The sequence below is a fragment of the Hyperolius riggenbachi genome, chromosome 5, assembly GCF_040937935.1.
Source record: "Hyperolius riggenbachi isolate aHypRig1 chromosome 5, aHypRig1.pri, whole genome shotgun sequence".
NCBI classification, from domain to species: Eukaryota; Metazoa; Chordata; class Amphibia; order Anura; family Hyperoliidae; genus Hyperolius; species Hyperolius riggenbachi.
The window spans coordinates 58,153,027-58,177,109 of NC_090650.1; the positions used below are offsets into that span (position 1 = coordinate 58,153,027).

A 24,083-nucleotide genomic window follows, 5' to 3' on the forward strand; every position below is an offset into this window, starting at 1 on the left:
GTGGGCCCCGATGCAAGTTTTACAATGGGGCCCCTCCAAGCACTCTATACATAACAATTGATATGGCGCACCAAAACCTGCCAATGGCAACTACAGTGTCAGAGGTGCAAGAAGGGTATGGGGAACAGTTTGTTAATGATTACCACTATTCAAAGTATCTATAGAAGTGATTATTATGAGCACAGGACCAATAGGAAGCTAATACTGTAGTTGAGGTAGGGCCCTTCAGGGCCCCCCCTGGCCCCGATGTGGTCGCAACCTCTATTGCTACGCCCCTGCAGAGCATTTTTGCTAATCAGTAAAATTATTTATGACTAATAGAAGGAAGGTGTCCTTATGTGGCTTTAATTGTTTTTAGTATGGTAATTTATGTCTTTCTTAGCGAACTCAACTCTTAGCGAACCTGCCCATATAACTCGCCACACAACACATAACATTTGTAAAGCGCTTAAGCTTGGCTCAGACCAGTAACTAGTTGATTGGTAAATTGTGGTACAGAGGAAGAGTTCTATACGTCCACAAATCCCAGGCTTAGTGGATCCGAGATAAGCTTTTACTCATTGCATAGTTGTGTTCCTTTCATATAGTTTATAGGGCATTTATTTTTTGTTTTAATACTCTAATTCCCTATAAACAAGCCTCACCCACAGCTCCTTTTGTGCCTTGGCACTCTTAGAGCAATGTAGCAAGGGCTTATGGGAGCTCAGTCAGGGCAGGAGGAGGAGGTGTTACTAGCCAGAGATTTCAGAGGCAGAGGGGAGGGGGAGGAAAACTTTTCATAGACTGAGTGCTGGAGATGCTATCAGCTTGCCTGTGTAATGTGACAAGCAGAACATGGCTGCTGTCATTGTATCACAGAAAGACATAATACTATACTGTTGAAGCTGTCTGCAGCTGGATTTGCAGTGTAAACTATCTACATTTTAGATAAGATATATAGACAAGTTGCTTGTCTTAGTTCGTTTTTCATCTCGGGTCCGCTTTAACAGGTGTCTGTACTGAGTGTGGTAGGGAATTACAAAGGGTAGGGGCTGTATGACAGAAAGCTCTGGCTCCAAAGGTTTTGAGGTGAACCATGTGACCAAGATGAGAAGCATTTCTCACCAGACTGACAGGCTGTCGTCATGTATTCCCTCTGAATTGCCATGAGCAAAAGGGCTTTGTGTTCTGACATTCGTTGAAAAGTAGAGGGAAAGGTTTCAGTATGTTGTCTTTGCTGAATCCAAATAAAGCCACTGAAGACATTCAATCAGGCCATGTTGTGAAAGTTCATGGTTCGTCGCTGGGAATGGGATAATGCCCGTATGTACCTTTCACGTTCGACCTTGCGGGTGCTGAGAAGCCAGGTACAGAAGCCCCTCCCCCTACATGAATTTTAAAGAGACGACGGCTGGTGATGGGAAGTTTTGACTGAGTAAACAAAAACACGCAACTTTTTCGCTAATCCTAATTAACATTGCTACGGGGTTTATTCAAAACCGATTTTACATTCAGAGTCAAATCAATATTTACAGAGCATTAGTGCCTCGGAGAATTTGAAACCTTGTGATTAGAGTTCATCTCCGTTTTATCCACTCTTCAAAGAGAGCGCAGACATCAAACGTAATTAGCCTTCATTCAGGAGTCAGTGACATTGCCTTATTCCCATACGTGCTCCTTCTCAGGGTTTAATAATTAAAGATCCTTTCTTTGATATCACCCTTAATTTCTTTTTCCACTGTTTTCCTCTCGGAATCTGTGAAAGGCGAGATGCGGTGTACGCCGATAAAAAGCTCATCCTGCAACGCAGAGAGGCAGTTAAGCGCTCGATTGCATTAATTAATGCGCAACAGATTAACTTGTCATGAACTGAAATGGAGCTGGAAAAGACAAAAATTAGAATATAAATTGGTTCCAATGAAGGAAGTCTTCGGTTTGCTTCATGTATGTGGCTGGGGAGTGATTTTCTGGTTTGAAAACAGGAGATCAAGCAAAGTTAGGCTGAGTTTAATTAGGCCTCATTCACACTTGTGGGCCATGTGGAAGTGAACTTTCCCTTTCCTCACACATTTAAATTATTTCAAAAGTATTTCGTTTGACCCGACTGTTTCTTATTTTTCATACAAAGAGCCGACAGCACGGTTGTGTTGTCTGGTAGCTGACGAGGTGGGTGGAGAGGATAAAGCTCTCGCCTGGCGATCTGCCAAATCGATCAGTGGTCAAGTAATTGGATTAGGGTAACTTGAGTACTGGCAGGTGATCACTGCAAAATGTTAAATTATTATTCAGTATTTATATAGCACCGACCTCTTCTGCAGCGATGTACAGAGTATATTGTCTTGTCACTTAAATGTCCCTCAGAGGGGCTCACACTGTAGTAACAGCGCAGGAGATTTGGGTGCAGCTGGCGTCACCATAGACCATTATAGTAAGTCTCCCGTCGGCCAGTTCATATGTATCCCTTTAGGACCATAGGCTTACACCCCCCTAGTGACCAGGCTATTTTTTTTTACAATTTAGGCCACTGCAGCTTTAAGGGCTCACGGCAGGGCCGCACATCTCGGCACACAAGTGCTTTCTACCGTTTTCTGCCCACCAACCAAGCTTTCTGTTGGTGAGGTCTGATCATTCCCACAGTGTTTGTTTATTTTGTTTTTTTCTCTCAAATATTTTTTTTTCTATACCAGCGACCGCCGCTGGGAGACTGATGACGGAGCAGAGATGTGCGCACACCGGATTTCCTGAGGATGGCGTAACTCCTGCATTCATTCGCCTTTCGGCAAGTAGAGCGCTAGGGCTGTGAAAGCTGGACCAGCATGGAAGCATCAGCTGACCTTGGAGGCCATGTCACGTGACATGTTTCGTCTGGCCATTTCAGGCTTTCTCAAACGTCTGAGAGCCTGGAGTGGCCAGGCAAAATGTGGTGTGACATGGCCTCCCAGATCAGCCGATGCTTCCACGCTGTTCCAGCGCTCACAGGCACGGCACTCTATTTGCCGAAGGCGAATGAATGCAGGAGTTACACCATCCTCAGGAAACTGATGTGGACCATTGCTGATTGCAACATTGCAAGTGACGAGGAGCAGTCTATTAGATGAACGGTGCCCAGCGGTGGTGAGAGCCCATCTGGGTAATGTGTCATAACTATTCTGCGGTTATGCAGGGAGTGTCAATGCACAGTAAAGTCTGATTTGCCAGTCACAGTGAACTGTCAGCGGTTGATTTGACGGCAATTGGAGCTTATTGATGCACATTAAGGCTGCTGGTGATCAAACTAGCGTGAGGTGAGCGACAAGTTCCAAGGACATTGACAATGTCTGACATCTATAATTCTGGTGGGAAGGTGTTTACCAGCATTATTGAAAACTGCGCGTTGGAGCCTCTAGCGTGATCTCATTCTCTTCATTGGCCAATTGTGTGCAATTGCGGGACATTACAGTTTGGAACATTTGTGGTAGATAACAGCGGTGCACTTTACCTGGATCACACCTTGTGTTCCTTTGAACTGTGTTGTTTAGGAGTTCTTTTGCTCAATGTATGGCCTTTTTGAATGAGTAGATGCGTTTTATGTAAGCTGATTCTGTGGTAATACACAGCCGTGTATCATTTTTTGAAGGGGGATAAAGGGATTCTATGTGGTTGCTTATATTGTCCTTAATAAATACATTTTGGTAACTGTTTAAGTAGACACCCCTTGTGTAATTTTTGTTGTTGTAGAAATTTGACAGAACCAATAGGTTTTGGACTAGTCCATCTCTTCATGGTGGATTCTCAACATGTCTTTTACTGTTTATAAAGAAATTCCCTGGATTTATACAATGATGATGGCCAGTCTCCCTGCTCACTGTACACTTTTTGTGGCAGTTGGACAAAGTAACTGCCATTCACTAAGTGCTTTCGAAAATAAAGAAAACCCTGAGAACCCCCATGAGAAGATGGGCTGGTTCAAAACCTATTGGTTCTGTCGGTTTTATAGTCGGTTTTATACGATTTTCACGATAGCAGTCCTTTAATGTACAAAAAGATAAAAATATGAGAAATGTTTGGCGTCTGTGCTGTGCTGTAATAAATGAAATGATTGTGGTTCGGTGGTAAAAGCAGCGTGTAATCCTGTGCAGCCTCCTCTAGTGTTACTGAGCGCCCGCTTTCTTCTTCCTTTGTCTTCACGGTAAATAGGAGAAATTTCCACTTTGTGTAAGTGGTCACATTTCGTCTTCTCCTCTCCATGCAGACCCTAATCTAATAGATGTGATCTTAGGTTGGAGAGCCAAGACCAGGCCTGCAATACCTGCTTACTTCATTACGTCGCCTGATGCTTGTGGCCCAGGCCGTACATCATCCAATCAGAAGGAATCCCAGGGGGATTTGATCGTAAATGTCAGAGAAATCTGGGCTCTTTGCAGTTATTATATTTTCTGTCATGTCAGGATTACGGGCCGAGAATATAAATTTGAAAGTTTGACACGTCTTGCTGGACGCCGGTGTTTTTGAAGCATTATAGCTGATGGTTTTCATGTTGATCACGAAGCTCGTCTCTCTCTCTCTCTCTCTCTCTCTCTCTCTCTCTCTCTCTCTCTCTCTGATTTATAGAGGGACTTCATTTCATTCATGCAGAGAATAGAAACCGGTATGTTGTCATTCATGATGTCCCATAGGCTTTAATTTATGACCTGGCCTGCTCAGCACTGTCTGAGATGATAATGGCTGTGAGTTCGGTCTGAACAGTATTGGGTTGATTGGTTTGTTTGTTTTTCACTGGGGATAAGGGGTAGGATAGAGATATGAAGGGGGTCCTCTACAGACGATATGAGAAGTGCAATATTATTTTCAATATCTTATTCTTATTACATTTCTATGAAATGCTATGTAAAAATTAAGATGTTTACAGTAGTTTTCTTTGCCAAGTACGACAGATGTTACACCCTACATAGGTCATAGTGAAAATAAACAAGTGAGGGAGGGTTCACATCTAAAATCGTAATTGCAAGCATTTTGCGATTTTGTGCTGCATTTCCCCCCCCCTCCCGCCGCTCCACTGCGCGCTGCGTTTGGTGAAAGCAATTTTGAAAATCACCTGCACTGGAGAAAAAAGGGCAAGAATGCCCTTAGTGTGAACGTGCCCTGAATGATGGGGGTCTGGGAGGTTTTGCTCCCAGGGGGCCTGAGTTTAGGAAGAGTTCTTCTTGGGGGAAGAAGGTATTCTTGTGCCTGGAGGTTTTGGTGGGGATGGTTTTGAAACAGCAGCCTGTGGGGAGTAGACTGTAAAACCTGTTGGAGTGGGAGGGGTCATGCGTTCTCCTATTGGCCCTGGACCTCCACATATCAGTGACAGATGCAACCCAATGATCCTCTCAGCGGTGCTGATTACTATATGGCGTTTGTGCCGGTCACTTGCGGTTGCACCTGTGAACCAGATGATAGAGGAGCAAAGGACAAGTTTGATGGTGGCAGTGTAGAAACTGGTCAACAGCTCCTACGGCGTATCAAACTTTCTCCATTGTCTCAGGAAGAATAACCTTTGATGAGCCTTCTATTTTTGGATGTGTTCAAACCCCATCTTGGTTTGTTGGTGATGGTGCAGCGTAGAAACTGAACGCTATGTGCCCTGGAGACCTTGGCACCTTCGATGTAGACTGAGTTGAGTTTGGGTGGGCGCTTTCTAAAGTCCATTGTCAGTTTGACCGTTTTTGCTGCGTTTAGTAAGAGCTTATTGTTTTTCCACCACTTGAAGATCCGCTTTCCGCTTGATCTTGCTGTCGTATGCGTGCTCCCCATTTTCACTGATGAGGCCAAGAATGGTGGTATCCTCTTGAATTTGATGACATTGGCAGAGTCCGCAGATGAGGTACGGCTTTTTGTCCACCAGAAAAACAGGATCAGTGACCGTGCACACCCTTGTGGGGGGACTGGAATGATGTTGCCTGCTGATCTCTTTGGCTGCAGTAGTTTCTGAATCACACACCTGACTCAAGCATGTGGCTTATCCTGTCAGAAAATACGACCTGTATGCGTGTTTAGGGTCTATGGCTATAAGTATTAGAATTGGCAGGCAATAGAATTAAAATGTCAGCCTACTTATCCCTCTCACTTCAGATTCCCTTTAAAGGACACCTGAATTGAGATGTTGAAGGCTGCATATTTATTTCCTGTTAAACGATGTACATTTTTTGCAAAAGAGGTATAGATTTTAAGTGTGACACTTCCTTATATGAGTGTAACGATCGGTGAGCACAGAGAGTATCTGATTACCGGTGATCTGCAGTATCACTGGGAATACAGATATATACCAGATTATAAGTGATCTGCAGTCTCACCGATAATCCGATATACTAGCTAACCTCTGTTCACCTGAGTAGAGTGTAGTGTTGGTGTAACAGTAACACTTTGAGGACTAGGCCTCAGTGCAGCAAGGAGTACTGCACAGATTCCTTCCGCAGACCTGAGCTCTCCAAGACGGGAGGAGTCAGATTGACAGTAGGAAGGATGTCTGGAAGTGACCCTCAGGAGGAAGGGTCGCTAACAGAGCCAGGAACCGCCTCTAACAGTAAGGTCGGTTCTCGAGGTCGGACAAGCCAGGTCGTACACACACGGACAGATAAAGTACAAGATCAGGAGACAAAAGCGGAGTCTAAGTACAGGCAGGGTTCGGCAACGGGGTATCAGAAATATTGAGGTACAGAATCAGGAGGCTGAGGCGGAGTCTAGAAACGAGCCGGGGGTCGGCAACAGAGTGACAGAAATATCGAGGTACAAGCCGCCTCCAATGCGGATTCCGCCGTTACCAATGCGGATTTCGCCGTTTCCAATGCGGATTCCGCCGCTCTGCCTATGCGGCATGCGGCGTTTTTCCCGCGTTGTGACGCCATGCTGGACGCGGAAACAGCCGCCTCACCTTGAGAGACGGCGGCTTTTCCGCGTTTCCTTACAATGAGCTTACAAATGAGTGACCGAGGCAAATGTTGTTCTCACCAATTCCACCGTAATCTCCTCTCCGCTTCTTTGCTGGACGTGTGCTCCTTGGACGAAGTTGAAGAAAGAATCCTGAAGCATCGCAATATTTGAGAAGAAAAGAAGGATCCAGGCGCCATCCGTCCAAGTTATTGCATTTATTCTTACAAAGCGGGTTGCATTACAGCATTAGTGGAACGCAACGTGACCAAGCGTCCGTAGCAGGTCCCACTCTGGTGCCCGACACCCCCTCCTCCACCGCACTACCACCGATTGGGCTATAGATGACCACTATGCTGATCTCGTCAATGCTGGAACGCAACCTACTTTTGTTAGAATAAATGTAATAACTTGGGCGGATGGTGCCTGGATCCCTCTTTTCTTCTCCAATATTGTGAAACGATGTAAATTGCTTGACATCCTGCTGATCCTCTGCCTCTGACACTTTTAGCCGTAGCCCCTGAACGTGCATGGTGATCATTTTTCTGTCAAAACTCTATTAGCTGAATGCTTGTTTCAGGGATGTGGTTCAGCAGAACTTAAAAACAACTGGTGTTGTTTTTAAGGGAGTCTGAAGTGTATTTAAAAAAAAAACAAAAAAACCCCAAATACTCACCTATGCAGAAGGAAGGCTCTGAGTCCAATAGAGCCTTCCCGGTTTCCTTCCGGTGTCCTCATTTCCCTGCAGGCATCCCATTAACAGTCTGTTCAGTGGTGGACTGCTCCTTTCCGCGTTGGGTGGGCTGCTCTGTACTGTGCACGCACGAGCGCCCTCTCACACACACTCTGCTTCAGACTCACTTTAAAAGGAAAAAAACCATGGCAGCCTTCATATCCCTCTTCTTAAAGTGGATCCGAGATGAACTTTTACTCATTATATAATTGTGTTACTTTCCTATAGTTTATATGGCATTCCTCAAGCCAAATACTTTTTTGTTTTTGTTTTCATACTCTAATTCCCTATAAACTAAACAAGCCACGCCCACAGGTTTTCAGAGAGCCAAGGCACTTTCAGACAGTAGCAAGGGCTCATGGGAGCTCAGTCTGGGCAGGAGGAGGGGGAGGTATTACTAGCCAGAGATTTCAGAGGCAGAGGGGAGGAGGAGAGGGGATTAGGTTTTTTTGCTCAAGATACAGATAAGCCTGCCTCTGTGTAATGTTTACAAACATGTCTGCTGTCATTGTATTGCAGGAAGAAAGAATCATATTCTATTAAAGCTGTTTGCAGCTAGATACGCTGTATAAACTATCTAAACTTTAGATAAGATATATAGACAAGTTACTTGTTATAGTTAGTTTTTCATCTCGGATCCGGTTTAAGGTTACCTGAACTAGGCCCGTAATCTTGTTCTCCATCAGCATTCAGAGCCATGACTTCTATTTTTGTGCCTGCCTAGTCTGAGAGACAGGGGTGTTGCTGGTAAACTTAGAGCTGGATTGCTCTCTTCCCATCTATGGTCTATAATCCACCTGAATCCACGTTTCTCTGCAGCAGTCAATTCCTTGTATATTTGCGGCTGCCAGGATCTGTTTTCCTGACAGAATAGATGCTGCCTCTTCTGTGAGCAGAGCATTTCTCCAATTAAACCTGGAAACCTCAAAACCGCAGACAGAGAAACACAAAAGCAATCTGCTAAAAGAAGCTGCTACTTCCCTTTCACAGCACTTTGTCTTGCTGGTCTGTGCTATTGATTATCCCTGATTATCTCAGGTGACAGCCCAGAACATTGTATTACCCTTCAGTGAGTGATGTCTACCTTCATAACAATGTTGTAATGGGGAGGGCAGACAATAATACTTCCTGTACACGGAGATGGTGGGCATATACCGCACTAGTCATCCTTCTGTGAGGAGGCTTGTCAGTGTTATTAAAGGAAAACTGTATCAAACACACTGCTGGCATTTATATAGGACTATTTACAACATTCAGATAACTGTTTTTAGTTTGTTATAGTGGCCAAACACGCATTGATTGACATCCAATGTGGAAAAGTGATTGATTCCCTCTCTGTTGTAAATGTGATCAGAGTGATCAAATCTTTCCACACACTGCACATCGGTTATTCAGTAGATTTTGCCATGAACTACAGTGTTACTCTACTAAATGCCACCTTCCCCTCCGATTGATCGAGATTTTCCATCCAGTTGATAGGTTCTATAAATCTTTGATAAAAATTGTATTTTATGCAACATATAGTGCTATAGATTCTGATTAGAATGGTCAAATCTTTTGGGTATTGATGTAGAAAAAATGGACATGTGTTTGGCCTACTCTACATAGGAAACTGGAGCAATGCTGAATCGGCAAGGGTGAACTGTCCATATCGCATACATGAAAAAAGGTGCCTGTAAAAAATGGGCTCAGGGGATTGCCACTAGTTGAATATTGCTAAAATTAGCACCATCCTACTGCAAAACCTAACCCTACTCTCTCACAGAACCCTCCACTACCAGTGCCTAACCCCTACCCTCCGGTGTTGCCTAACACTAAACCCTCTCCCCCGGTGGTGCCTAACCCTAAACACCCCCTGGTGGTGCCTAACCCTAGCCCCTCCTGGTAGCTCCTAACTCCTCCCCTCCCCCCCCCCCCCCAAAAAAAAAAGGCAAAGAAAAGGTTGAGGTGCCCAGAGGCCTCCTTCAAACCCAAATTTCTCTACTTTGCCATTGCGGCTTTCATAATAGGCGCCACAGCAGCACCCTTTTTTCTGTAAGGGCTCCTGCACCCTTTTTTCCTGATTCGGTACATGTCTGCATTGGTACGGAACACTAGTGATCAGCCATGGTTTTTCAGCATGCCAAGTGCCTAGCAAGCTGTTGGAGACATTGCACAACACCTGCACATGTTTTGAAAAGGCACCCAAATTTTATCTTAAACTATTGTTTCATACAACCTAAGTTAGGAGCACAAGCACTATGTAGTGTAAAGTGAAATTACACTTACCTCCCACTTCTTGTGTTGTTCCTCATGGCTGTGAATTCATGAAGCAGATCTAAGAAGTCTCTGAGGTGGTTTATCTCATACAGTTCCCTCAATAATGAGAACGTAAAAACAACTCGAAGAGCCTTCTTCCGTTATCACAAGATGATAGGAATTAAATGTTCAGACTGTGGTCTCTGTATGGTGTGTGGATGATGAAGCCTGCAGCATCTACCGTATAGAATTCCATACAGATGACTTGCTGTGGCCTGGGAGTTTTCCACGTGTCTGTTTTTATATTGCACCTTCCTTGCCAGTGAGAATTAAGTGGAAAAGAATAAGTCCCGTCTCCATGTGGGAGATGATTTTGACTCGCTGATGGTTTTCTTAGGCCTAATAAACTTGAGAGTTCCCGCGGACTATTGCCTATCCATTCTTTCTGGGACGCCGCACATTTCATTCTGGCCTATGACAGTTCGATTCCTGCACAAGTAATAATCTCTTCCAGACCCTCTATCTTATCCTTTGCCTACAGAGCCAGTAGCTGTCAACTTGAAAAATGAATTATTGCCTAAATATTACCTGGCTGTTTACAGTTACTGTGAAAACTCTTCAGCGCTACTCGTGGACTCTGCAGATTGAGCGCTGCGCCTGACATCTGCCTTCTCTCCAACACAGGTCGTCTGGGCTTAATCCAATATGTTATTGATGGTGGATGCCCTCCTATAAAATCATGAGGTACTGAGGCTCAACTCAGTTGTTTGGAACACTAAATCACTTTGCTAGATGGTCCCTTTGCTTACAAAACATTTTATGGGGGAGGCACTGTTCTGTTATATTGTTTTTTTTTTCTTAAAGTCGTATTTCAGGCACACATTTTGTTTCTAGATCTGTGTAGGCACATAGTTTGCAGTGTTTGTTGATCCACACAGAACCTCCCTGATTAGTCCATTCCCAAATACGTTTATAAAATATGAGTGTGGTGTTGTGTTTTTAAATAACTCAAAGCACCAGACAGTGGCGTAGCTAAGGAGCTGTGGGCCCCGATGCAAGTTTTACAATGGGGCCCCCCAAGCACTCTATACATAACAATTGATATGGCGCACCAAAACCTGCCAATGGCAACTACAGTGTCAGAGGTGCAAGAAGGGGATGGGGAACAGTTTGTTAATGATTACTACTGTTCAAAGTATCTGTAGAAGTGATTATTATGAGCACAGGACCAATAGAGAGCTAATACTGCAGTTGAGGGAGGGCCACTCGGGGCCCCTCTGGCCCAAGGGCCCCGATGCGGTCGCTACCTCTGCACCCCCTATTGCTACGCCCCTGGCACCAGAGCTGCAGCCACTAGGGCACGCTTTATAGGAGTCGTGTCCAAGGTCTCCTTACTGAGTAGGTGTAGTCTTACTGAAAAGGAAGAGTTGAGATTTGACCCATGTCTCCTATGTCTGAGGCAGAGCCCTTAAAGAGGAACTGAAGAGAGAGGTATATGGAGGCTGTCATGTTTATTTCTTTTTAAGCAATACCAGTTGCCTGGCAGCCCTGCTGATCATCTGCCTCTAATACTATTAACCATAGCCCCTGAACAAGCATTCAGCAGATCAGGTGTTTCAGTGGTTCAGACTTTAAAGTCAGATCTGACAAGACTAGCTGCATGCTTGTTTCTGGTGTTATTCAGATACTACTGCAGAGAAATAGACCAGCAGGGCTGCCAGGCAACTGGTATTGATTAAAAGGAAATAAACTTGACAGCCTCCATATAGCTCTCTCTTCAGTTCCCCTTTAACTAATACACTATCCACAACAGCATTACATGATACAACACAGACAATGTAACTAACATCAGGCCAGGCCAAAAGTCCAGCAGAATATAAAATGGTAAAATACAACACCGGGATTTCAGGCTTTTTGTCATTCAAAGCACGATAAAGCATTTCAGAGAATCTCCATCAATTGGTTTTGAAATTGATGACTGCAAATAATTGCACTCTACTGAGAGGTACAACAGTAGCGTTGGATCGATTCTCAGTTTATTTCTGCTGAAACCTGATTACAGGGTGGTAGGGAATCGATCACTACCTGATTTATTTCCAACAGTGAAGGGGCCAACTGCTTCCTATCTTGCCGAGATTTCGACCCATTGCTTCACCAGCAGAGCAGGATCGTCCACCAGGCAACCTAGGCAGGTGCTTGGGAGCCTAGTGGGTGTCAAGGGGCCCACCAGCCACCTTCTCTGACCTCTCTCCCCTTCAGTTTACCAAAAAGACCACAAGGAGGCCCTAAGTCCACTATCTTGCCTAGGGCTCCATGACCTCTCAATCCATCTCTGTTCACCAGTCAGTGGGTCCAGTGTGCATACAGCACATCCTCTCTCATTTACAAATACGACTTTACCAACAATATTCTTTTTTTTCGTCTTGAGATTTTGTGGGCTTCCCGGAGTCTGGAAATCAAACAATAGAGGTAACTCTTTATATAATCACAGTTTAATCCTTGCGTTGTAATAGCAGTTATCTAGTCTATAAAAATGAAACCGTAAATGAACCCGCTCTGGCATGTTTTGACACTCAAGCGTCTGAAAGCGACAGTTTGGTTTTCTGTGTTTCTTCTTTTGATGTAGATAAAGGTGCAGAGCGACAAGAGCACTTGAGGCATTGATTAGATCGCTATCTCGCAAATAGGTGGACGCGTCTGGAAGGTGACCTCTGCCTGTCTGTGTGTGAAGTCATCTTCTGGGGATCCTGACAGGTCCTCCTGCGGACAGTTAAACAAACGGACGTCCTCCCGATGATTACATTGGAAACTGGGTCCTGTTTGATAACAAATTGTGTTGGGAAAATAGTAATCCAGTAATCCATAGCAGAAACCTGTTTTGTATACGGCTTTGTCATGGAGCTCATACACTGCTAGACTTGGGCTGATTCACTGTGGAAGGACAATCAAAATGTCAATTCCTTTATATCCAATCACGTTTAAAGACACTGAAGCAAAAAAAAAAAAATTGATATAATGAATTGATTGTGTTGTACGGATAATTACTAGTACCAAAGAAAATATTCTCATGTTTTTATTTTCAGTGATATCGTTTTTTTTATATCATTGCATCATTCTCTTATATTTGCAGTTTACACACTACTCAGCATTCTAAATGATTTTACAGAGCAGGCAAGGAAACTTTTGAACTGTCCTCTGCAGAAGAAAAAACAATACAGTGACAGACAGTTGAGATAACAAACTTTAGAAGACAGAGCTCTCTGCGACTTTGAAAGTCGTGAAGCTCAGTGGCACTTTTGCATAGATATCTGGAGTTTCTTAACTCTAACTGTACTGGAAACCATACCTAATATTTTATTTCTTAGCTGTACTACACAACTAATTCATTAGATTATATTTTTATTTTTTGCTTGTGTCTTTTAAATAGTAGAGTCTCGGTTATCAGGCACTGATGGAATTGGCCAATTCTGGATAAGTGTGCTTTCTGGTTTCTTGACTCAATGGAAAAAATAGGCCTAGATAATAGATCACTATACCTCACTCTATATACATACCATGAAATCTTCATTAAATGTTGAAGGGATACTGTAGGGGGGTCGGGGGAAAATTAGTTGAACTTACCCGGGGCTTCTAATGGTCCCCCACGGACATCCTGTGCCTGCGCAGCCACTCCCTAATGCTCCGGCCCCGCCTCCGGTTCACTTCTGGAATTTCAGACTTTAAAGTCTGAAAACCACTGCGCCTGCGTTGCCGTGTCCTCGCTCCCGCTGATGTCACCAGGCGCGTACTGTGCAGGCCCAGTATGGTCTGTGCCTGCGCCGTACGCTCCTGGTGACATCAGGGAAAGCGAGGACCCGGGAACGCAGGTGCAGTGGTTCTCTGACTTTAAAGTCTGAAATTCCAGGAGGCGGGGCCAGAGCATCGGTGAGCGGCTGCGCGGGCACAGGATGCCTGCGGGGGACCATTAAAAGCCCCGGGTAACTTCAACTCATTTTCCCCCGACCCCCCCTACAGTATCCCTTTAAAGTACAGTAACTAAAAGTATATTAACCTTAGGGGAGCCGAGGAACCTGGTCTTTAACTTCCCTGGCGGTATGATTCTTTCCTGATTTTAGGGACTAAAAGCAGTACAACATTTTTTTCATGTGCCTTTAGACCCTAACATCATATGCAGAGAAATTTCCTGCAGCGTTGTACCCTATTGCCAACTGTCCTCATGTGACAAACGGCAATCTCACCTGAGTGATCGGGAGCCTCCAAGAGTCTGAAGAAGACGAGCTGCCAGCATCTGGATCCCAGGGAAGGTGAGCTACAAATGCCACTGCGTCCTCATAGCTCCTGACCGTCACCCCGAGCCAGGCAGGTAGAGTCTGCTCAGAAATCATCCATCCCAGACTCCTCAGTTTATGAAACCTCCGTCTCCAAAATTGCCGACTCCTCAACTCCGACACCTCAGTCTAATTTTTACAGGCTATGGATTTGATTCAAAAATCATCCGACTCCAACTCCTCAGTTTATTGAAACATCAGACTCTGACTCCAGGGCCCATTTGCAATTCACTTTATCACCTGAGTTTTCTCCTAGGTGATATTTTCACAACTTGTAAATAAAATGCATTTTAAATCACCAGCAAGCAATAAAATACTTAAAATAATTTTGATTATAGTTTTTTAATTACTTTTTGGTACTTTTTCAATAACAAAATGCTGAAAAGTTTTTTTTTTTTTTTTTTTTTTTTTTTTTGGATGCACAATGAAAAATTACCTTCCAGGAGAAAACTCAGGAGAAAAAGTGAATTGCATGTGGGCCCAGGTACCCCAAATGACTCCGACTCTACAGCCCTGTTCCTGAGTGCTGGCATCTTGTATTATCTGTGTGTTTTAACTTTTATGACTTGAAGCTTGTAGGGTGGGGAAGGATGTGTTTCGTCTTTTGTTAGTGTGAAATACACACACACACACTTTTAAGAAGTCACCAGAGGAAGCCGGGTACCTCCAACAAAACGCTTTGTGCCCGTAAAGGGGTAATATTTCAATACATGAAGTGTATACACTTAGGTGTGAAAACTTCTTCCCCTCAAATTGTCATTCCCACTATTGTTGGCTACCCCTAAAGAGGGCTGTTTAGTCTGTCTAGTTATTGCTATCCCGACTCTCCGCTGATTTCAAATCTCTTTCAAGTCTTTTTCTCAGTATTTTCCAAAAAGCCCTTCCAGGAAGAATCTGTCAGCTTGATTTACCACTTTGACACTATTTTGGCAGGTGGACTAAGTAATTGCAGTTCAGCAAAATGCTTTGTAAGTAAAGAGATAGCTGAGTATCTCCCCATGAGAAGATGGACTAGTCCAAAACCTGACCAATCTGTCAGATTTGTACTACCCACTGAAAATGACAGCAACATAGGAAAATAGTAATTTATGGTGCATTTCTCTTGAAGAGATGTTCATATGTATTTTAAATGTTTCAAATGTACGTGATAGTTGTCCTTTAAAAAGGACCGCCAGTGAAAATAATGTAATAAAAAAGTGCTTAATTTTTACAATAATTATGTATAAATGATTTAGTCATTGTTTGCTCATTGTAAAATCTTTCCTTACAGTCTGACATTTATCACATGGTGACATTTTTACTGCTGGCAGGTGATGTCACTGAAGGGAGATTCTGAGTGCATTTTTTGGCAGTTGGAAACAGCGAATTCCCACAATGCAACAAGGCTCCCACAGTGTGATGTCAGTACCTCAGTGCTGTGAGGTGCTGACATCACACTGTGGGAGGGGTTTCACCACAATCAGCCATACAGAGCCCCCAATGATCCGTTTGAGAAAAGGAATAGATTTCTCGTGGGAAAGGAGGTATCGGCTACTGATTGGGATGAAGTTCAATTCTTGGTTACGGTTTCTTTTTAAGATGGTTACAATCCCCTTACTTTAACAGTAAATAAATGTAAGGATTGATTGTTCTTTGCATACAGATCTCACCAGACCTTGCTTTTGTGGTACAGCAGGTATGATTATTTAATGTCACAATCTCTCCTCTTTCAGATATGCCCCTGCACGTCCGCCGTAGTAGTGACCCAGCATTAGTTGGAATTACCACCTCAGTCAGCGACTCAAACTTCACACCAGAAGATCGCAGGAACCCAACAAGGTGGTCAACAACAGCGGGCTTCACCAAAAAGAATGCTGCTGGAGGCCACGGCGGCAATGACAGGAAGGTATGGATCTCCGAGGACTGAACGTTCTCATTCTGCTCTCTGGGTGTAATTGTTTCTTCATGTCAATAGTCTTATTGCCGTATCCTCCGCTGGGCTGCAGCCCCGAGGCAACAATTCTCTCTGTGAAAAAGTACAACTGTTGTGTCTGCTGCTCTCGTGTCGGTCAGTGGGTCAGAGAAACACAGATGCATTACCAAACAATTAGCCTTTCCCAAGTTCACCTTCTCCCATCTGTAATACCATATGCTCCTGGATCACTGGATTCATGCGTTCCCCGAGATTAGATTTAAATTAATTCACAGTGTTTAAAAATGTGGTACCTTGCTTGAGTTTTTACTTGCCTATTACGGAGACAGTAGAGTCCCAGTTATCCGGCACCCATGGGGATTGTCTGATGCTGTATAAGTGTGCTGTATGGTAGCTTGAGAGCTGTTAAAAATAGGCCTAGCTAATACAGTACTATACCTCATTCTATATACATGCCATGCACTCTGAATTAAATGTTAAAATACAATAATTGTAAGTATTTTAACCTTGGATGAGCTGTGGAACCCTGAGATGAGTCATAAGCATGGATGTGTCCCACGCGGTTCTCCTACAGTCCTCCGTTCAGCCGCAGTCTACCCCCGGTACGCAGCTTAGTCAGGCTCAGTCTGGTTGGTTAACATCAGCCCCGGCCTTCTACGCTTGCGCAGGTCTGCGCATGCGCAGAAGGCCCCCCGCTGACTTCACTGAGCCTCTTACCGGAGAAGATTGCAGCTTAAACGAAATGTCCAAGCAAAATAAAAAAATGAGTTTCACTTACCTGGGGCTTCTCCCAGCCCCATGCAGCCATCCTGTGCCCTCGTAATAACTCACTGCTGCTCCAGTCCCCCGCTGGCAGCTTGGCGACCTCGGAGGTCGGCGGGACGCATTGCGTACATTTTTACGCATTCCAGCTAGTGCAGGAACATTAACACATACATTTTTACGCATCACTGGTTCATTGCGTAAAAATTTACGCATAGAACCAGTAACGCGTAAAAATGCATGTGTTAATGTTCCTGCACTAGCGGGAATGCGTAAAAATGTACGCAATGCGTCCCGCCGACCTCCGAGGTCGCCAAGCTGCCAGCGGGGGACTGGAGCAGCAGTGAGTGACTACGAGGGCACAGGATGGCTGCATGGGGCTGGGAGAAGCCCCAGGTAAGTGAAACTCATTTTTTTATTTTGCTTGAACCTTCCCTTTAACGGAGGCGCTAAGGAGGTCGGCGAGGGACACATCCATGCTTATGGGGCTGGAGGAAGCCCCGGGTAAGTAAAAAAAATAAAATGGTATGACTCAGCTCTGAGTCTCTTTAAGTATAGCAGAGCCCTCAAACAGCCTAAGGGCCAGTTTCCACTGCACGCAGATTGGATGCAGAGCGGATGCAGAAAAACTGACTCCAATGAATGCATATGGGCCTGTTTCCACTAAATGCGATTTTTCTGATGCAGATTTTCCCCATAGGCATTCATTGGAGTCAGTTTTTCTGCATTCATTCTGCGTGTAGTGGAAACAGGCCCTAAGAAGTTGGCATTCACCACTGTAAGTACTGCTGATGGTTTGTTCTCGTTGGGTGAGTGTGTTGGTTAGTTGAGTTACGGATAACCAGAATACTGTATGCATGTTCTTATTCATGTTCATATAATAGTCTAGTAAGCTTAGTGATATTTGCCTAACTTTGAGAGCATTATCGATGTACACTAGTCTGTGATGAGGTGTACGTTTAAGAGCAGTGTTTGTAAAGACTGTGGGATTCTAAGTGCCTGCTTCAAACTGAGGCTACATTTCCACTGTAGCGTGACATTTTCGCCTGCAAAAAAAATCGTATAAGATTTTAATTGGTGAAAATTCGCATGTAAATTTTTACACGTTTTTATGCGAATTTGTTACGCGAAAATTTGCATTAGCTAAATATAATATATTCTGCCTAGTAACAGCTTAGTGATGACTGCTGACAACTTCCTGTTACCATGGATCTAATGTGAATTTTCGGGCAAATAATGCGAAAATTCGCATTGCCTGTACAAAGCATTGTACGCGAATCGTGCGGTACGTGATGTCCAAAAAAATGATACAGTACCTCAGATTTTTACACTTGCGTACGAACGCAAATGAAAATTCGCATTGAATGGAAACCTCCCCATTCATTAACATTCGTTGCAAAATCAATGCAAATTTTCTGAGAGAAAAATCTGACACAAAACGCACAAGTGGAAACCAGGCCTAAGTCATTAGATTGAATAAGGATTTTAAGATAACTTCTGACTTTTGTGTCATTCCACGTTTGGGAAATGTTAACCCCCACAATTTTGGACAATTAAACTACATGAGAATGACCTTCAGTCACCTCAGGAGTGTGGACTCATTGTAGCATTCCAGTAAGCTGATGATGGGTGTTAGCAAAGGTTAATTTGTCTGCCATCCCCAATTTCTGATGGAGTGCTGAAATTGTTTTTGAACAAAGCAGATGAGGGCTGCATTGGTAATGTAAGAGTGAACAGAGGCGCCAGCAGGATAAAAGGTTCTAAAAGGCTTCAAAGCCCTCAGGAGGTGGTGGTGGACTCGTCTTCCCGAAGCAGACAAGATTCCGTCAGTTTTATGACAACAGGTTTATCAATATACTCCAAAACAGTGCAACGCATTTCACGGGGATGTTCCCGCTTCCTCAGGCAATAAACAGATAGGAGTACACAGTATAGTCTCAAGGTCACGTATAGCGCCTCTGCCATATATTGATAAACCTGTTGTCATAAAACTGACGGTATCTTGTCTGCTTCGGGAAGGTGGGTCCACCACCACCTCCTGAGGGATTTTAAGCCTTTTAGAACCTTTTATCCTGCTGGCGCCTCTGTTCACTCTTACATTATCAATATCCACCCCTGGTGGGGGGGGGGGGGGGGGGAGGTTGATCCCCATTTTTCCTTATCTAGAGAGAGCGACTTTTAATCCTGAGTGAGGACAGGTCTAATCTCCTCACCTGCCTATACAGTGGTTACCTAGGCGGTAACCTACGTTTGTGAGTATACACATTATATACTTTTCATTTCCAACCCGTTGTTTTGCATACTACACTATATTGGGCTCTCTGTATTTCTTTTGTCTTTATCGAGGGCTGCATTGTGGAGGTTTTACAAATGGGGAGGAGAGAGAAACATTTGAGCAGCACAAATGTAGACCAGGAAATGCTATACGCTGCAGCTAATTTGCTATCAGTATAGGTATAGAGTAACACCTGTTAGGGCTTGTCACATAGACAACTAGACTCCAGTGCTAGCAACTAGTTGCTACTATTGGCAAGTTACGTGGGTCTCCAGATACCATAATCATCTACACTACAAAATGTACTTACCCCTACCATTCTTTTGGACGCACACAGAGGAGGGAATGAGCACTTTGTTAGGACAAGGATGCTTTTATAAGAAAAAGGGGGAGGGGCAGATCCAGTGATGGATACTTGGAGTGAAGCCCCAAGCTAATGAGTTTTGAACTTAATTGTGGATAACGGTCTACATAAGGGATGTGAAACTGGTCCTTCGAGGGCTGAGTTCCTCACACATTTTTGACACAGCTCAAATTAATTGATGGGTCTGAATCAGGAAAGGTGTGATCCATCAGGTAGAACACATTGTTCTGTTTGTTAGTCTATCCTTAACACTGCCATGGATCTGGCCCTCCAGGCCTGGAGTTTGACACCTGTGGTCTACATGAAGAATGTGAAAAGTTGGTGCTGAGAAGTATTGCTGGTGGGGAGTTTTGCCCAACCCCCTATTTTTTTTTTTTTAATCCTCTCCTCCTTGTATCTACTTGCAGTGATGTTGTATTTCCATTTTCCTTGACAAATATGCATTTATAGGTACTTTATACCATGGACCAAAAATGATGCAAGTATGTCGTATTATTGGTTAGGGTTCCATTTCAAGAACAGGAGACAGCTAGCCAAGGCCCCTTCAATAGAGCTGGTATCTAACTAATTTCAGTTATATATTTTTTATTTTATTGAAATGGCACCAATGAATGCCCGCATTTTCAGAAATGTTTTTTCAGCCCTGGTTTTTTGTTGTTGTTTTTTTGCACCCAGTTGACTATGAAATCAGGTGCTTCTTTGCTTCTTCCATGGTGGTGTTTACACTCCTTTTGCTTTCTCTGATTACAGAACAGGTCTTGTAACCTTTTTCTGTTCCTCCAGAGATTTTTGCTAGGATGTTCTTTAGGTGTTGAGTTTGTCATCTATGTACATTTAGGGCCCTTTTCCACTGGTAATTGCGCTTGCGAGCAGCAATTTCCACTTGCCCTAGTTTATGCTGCAGCAATTGGGTTTAGGTAATGAACACCCCACTCTTGTGAATGTCAAACCAGCTGTCATCTGCTTTTTGAAGCGGATTGCAGTTAGTGGAAAAGTGCCCCAAGTCATCAACCCTTTAGCAGCCAAATAAAAGGGCCACATTTTTCCTGCCATTGGGGGAAATGTGGCATCCCCAGACCAGATCGAGAGGGGAAGCAGCCTTAGTCAAGCTAAAACAAGGCTGTGACCCCTCAAACGCTTCTTACTGCCACCACTAGCTGTTGCTAGACACGTCCACTCAGCTGTCGAGTGCTCAGCGCGCAATCCGCGTTTTCGTATTCGGGTCAGCTTTGCGCTTTAGGCCGAATACGGGAACTCCACGCACCCACACACACAGTAGAGTTGTACAATAACACGGCACAATCAGGCACTGACTGGTAATGCAAGTTACACTGTAGTGCAGCAAAACCACTAACAGTCGTTCCGAACATTACTGTTAGCCACTCTGCTGCCGAGCGCAAAAGTGCCCCATACACACAATGCTATGACAATCTCATACGGTAGGGTTGCTCAAACGTACAATCAGGCATGGACTTGTACACAGTTACACTTCAGTCTCTTCTAGGCTATGAGTGTTAGTTTAGTACAGCAGAAGTCAAACTTATTAAATAACGATTTAATATTCCAGGAAAAAAATGGAACAATTCAGAAAATATATACAAAAGATGTACAAAAAACAAAGTAAAAAAGTTACAAAGTAAAAGTTACAAAGATAAACACAAGGCTATTTGCTTACCAAAATAAACAGGGATCAAGATAGAAGAACCTTGGACTTGGTTTTTGTGGACGGACACAGTTCTGGTGGGGCCAGGAGCCACTTAGCTTGGACCGGGAGTCCAGCTTCAGCTACCGTCAGGAGTGGACTGATTTTAGGTATCTGCCCCTGCTTTTTATGCTGGAATATTTGCCTTGAGGCTGCAAGCCCGTTTGGACGGGGGAACTAGTTTAATTAAATTTCAGACATAATTCAATTTCCAGAGATCTAACTTCCACATGTAAAAATTGTATCAAAAGGACTTCAACCCTTCACCCATTTCCAGTAGGCTGTCATGTAAATTTCAAACATTCCTGTCCACTTTGAACTTGGCAGACTCACTTAGTCGGATAGTGTTTTGACCAACAGGCAGCCGTCTACATTAATACAAAAGATCAAAGCAATGCACCGCATTTGCATGATGCCAGACAAAAGGGAACCTAATTACCTGACAAAAGGGAACCTAATTACCTGTTCCTGGCTGTCCAGAGGAACTGTATGCTAATGTCCAAGCTCCCTGCTTCCAGAGGAATTCAATGTAAATGTAGGTCTATTGACACCCACACACAATCACATTAACAGTCCATGAAGCTAGCCTGGCATATCTACACCTTTGACATAATACACAGCAGATAGAAAAATGATAGAATATGTTCCTGTATTATCCCAACATCATAACTAGCTGCTATATCATGACACATTTTATCCCTCAGTTGTTTCTCCCCATGTTGGAGCATTGACCTCAATTCACTAAGATCATGCTGGAGGTAATAAGGCAAGAGAAAACTTGCCACCACGCAGTGAGAGAGTTATCTTATCTCTTCATTCCTTAAGTTACCGCCTCTGTAGTTATTTTCACACGCAGTTAATTAACCGCCTGTCTAGAATTCTGGAGTTATTTTAAGGATTGAAGAGTTAACTTAAAGACAGAAGAGTTAACTTTAGGGTTGCCTGAGGTAAAATGTTTCCTGAATACGACATGCCTTATCACCATGGTGATCACTCTAGAAACGTTATTAAAGACAGGAGATAAGCTTAATGAATTGAGGCTATTGTGTCTTCCTATTGGAGGAAGGTTGCATATTCATATTCTATCTTACATCAAGAATCCTAATGTAGCAAGTGCTTATGTTACAAGGCTCATTTTCCATTTGCCCATGGAGTCTTCATCAAACCTTGTTTTTATAAGACTGAGAAGCCCTAAACTTGATAAAACCTTGAAAATATATATATATCAGCCTTTAAATCATAAGTAGCATTTTCATGTGATCCATGTCTTGTTTAGCAATGGGAGGAACAATCTCCTCTCTGTACATTACAAGCACAGATTTGGTGCTCGGTGGGAGTGTGCGAATGTTGAGATTAGTCTCCCTTCATGGTGTTATTCCAGGCAGCAGTAGCAACCAGCTGGGCACATGTTTTAAGTCTCCCACTTATATTCTCCTCCTGATCTAAGTGGCAGTTCTGCTCCGGGATCACACAGACCAGCTGCTGGCTTTCTTCTCAACGGGTGGATGTGACTGTCTCCAAATTCAAGTAATAAGCTTCAAACAGGTGAAACTGCACAGCGGGACAGTGTTCTTCCTTCGTGTTCGGTGGCTCGTGCCTGGATTGTACCCTGTCTGCGTCTTCTACACGTCTACAGCCTCCAGCCATCTTATTTCACCCACTGCTAAATTGCCTCTTTCAATATTGAATATACTGTAGTTGGTACTTTCAAAGTCACCCAAAAAGTAAAGCTAAGAAATACAGTAGGATTAGAGATTATTCTGTTATGCGTATCTGGTCATGAAGGTTTTTATTTCTTGTTGCTTGTTTTGTAACCATCTACGATTATTACTCTATTCTGCTCTAAAATGCAACCTATACATAGATGGTGCCCTGAATAGATATGCTTAATTGGGGGAAGAAAAATGATTTAAGGTGATTCCCTATGGATGAACTCAATCCTCCGTTTCATAATCGTAATGTTGAACAGTTGAGGTCTTGTTTTCACATGATCATTAGATGTGAGTGCCTAAGTCAGACATGAAAGTAAAAGTAGTGAACTTGTAAAGGCTCATACCATACTGTAAAGGCTACCAGAAGGTTTTCACAATCTCGCGTAACATTGTTTAACAAAAGTTTGTGAAACGATGTTCAACCACGGCAGATTACCCATGACAATCGTTAAGCGACCATTATGACTGATCCCATTGTAGATGGTCATCACCAGAGTTGTTCTCATGAGTCCCGAAGGACTTTAATTTGTGATTCAAATGAGGCTTAATTGCCTCAGCTGTGCGGCTGGGGAAGAGGGGGTTATTTACCCATAAGTCTGTCATCTTCTATGTGTCCCAAACGTCTTGCACGCGTCCTATGGGACGCGTTGCAAGACTCACTACCACACTTCCAAGACGTTTGAGACACATAGATGACGGATTTATGGGTAAGTAACCCCCTCTCTCCCAGCCGCACAGCTTAGGCAATTAAGCCTCATTTGAATCACCTCATGAACACAACTCTGGTCTTCCCGATCGCCATTGACCCCTACGTTAATCACAGCGAGGGGGCTGGGGACCTGGAAACCAATGACGTGGAGGACTGAAGAGGTGAGTATTACCTTTTCTTCCAATTGGTAATTTATTTCGGACCACAAGTGGGACTTGAAAGGAATATTTATTTGGATTTTAAAGATGGAAAAGTTGATAGTTTGGAAGCTGACTCTCTTCACATACATTATAGAATCCATAGATAATAATTAAGGATGCGTTATCACCCTTGTATACAGTTTTTTAAGCGATCTATGTCCCGGAGACTAGAGTCCATTGTTGTGGTCATGGCTGTGAGGGACACATAGCTTGGCTTGTGTTGTATGTAGTGATATTTTGGTGCCTCCTTTGTGATGCATGCATTGCCCGCGTAGTTAGAT

At 43.7% G+C, this 24,083-nt stretch overlaps 1 protein-coding gene across 27 annotated transcripts in view; it reads left to right on the forward strand.

The window, feature by feature from the left end:
* The window catches only part of PARD3 (par-3 family cell polarity regulator), a 771,876-nt gene that overhangs the window by 275,766 nt on the left and 472,027 nt on the right, over positions 1 to 24,083 (forward strand). For all 27 annotated transcript variants that reach the window (XM_068235737.1, XM_068235760.1, XM_068235761.1 and 24 more), the window contains one exon: positions 15,879 to 16,051. In XM_068235737.1, the coding sequence (XP_068091838.1) occupies positions 15,879 to 16,051 (173 nt within the window). The remainder of the gene's footprint in view (positions 1 to 15,878; positions 16,052 to 24,083) is intronic.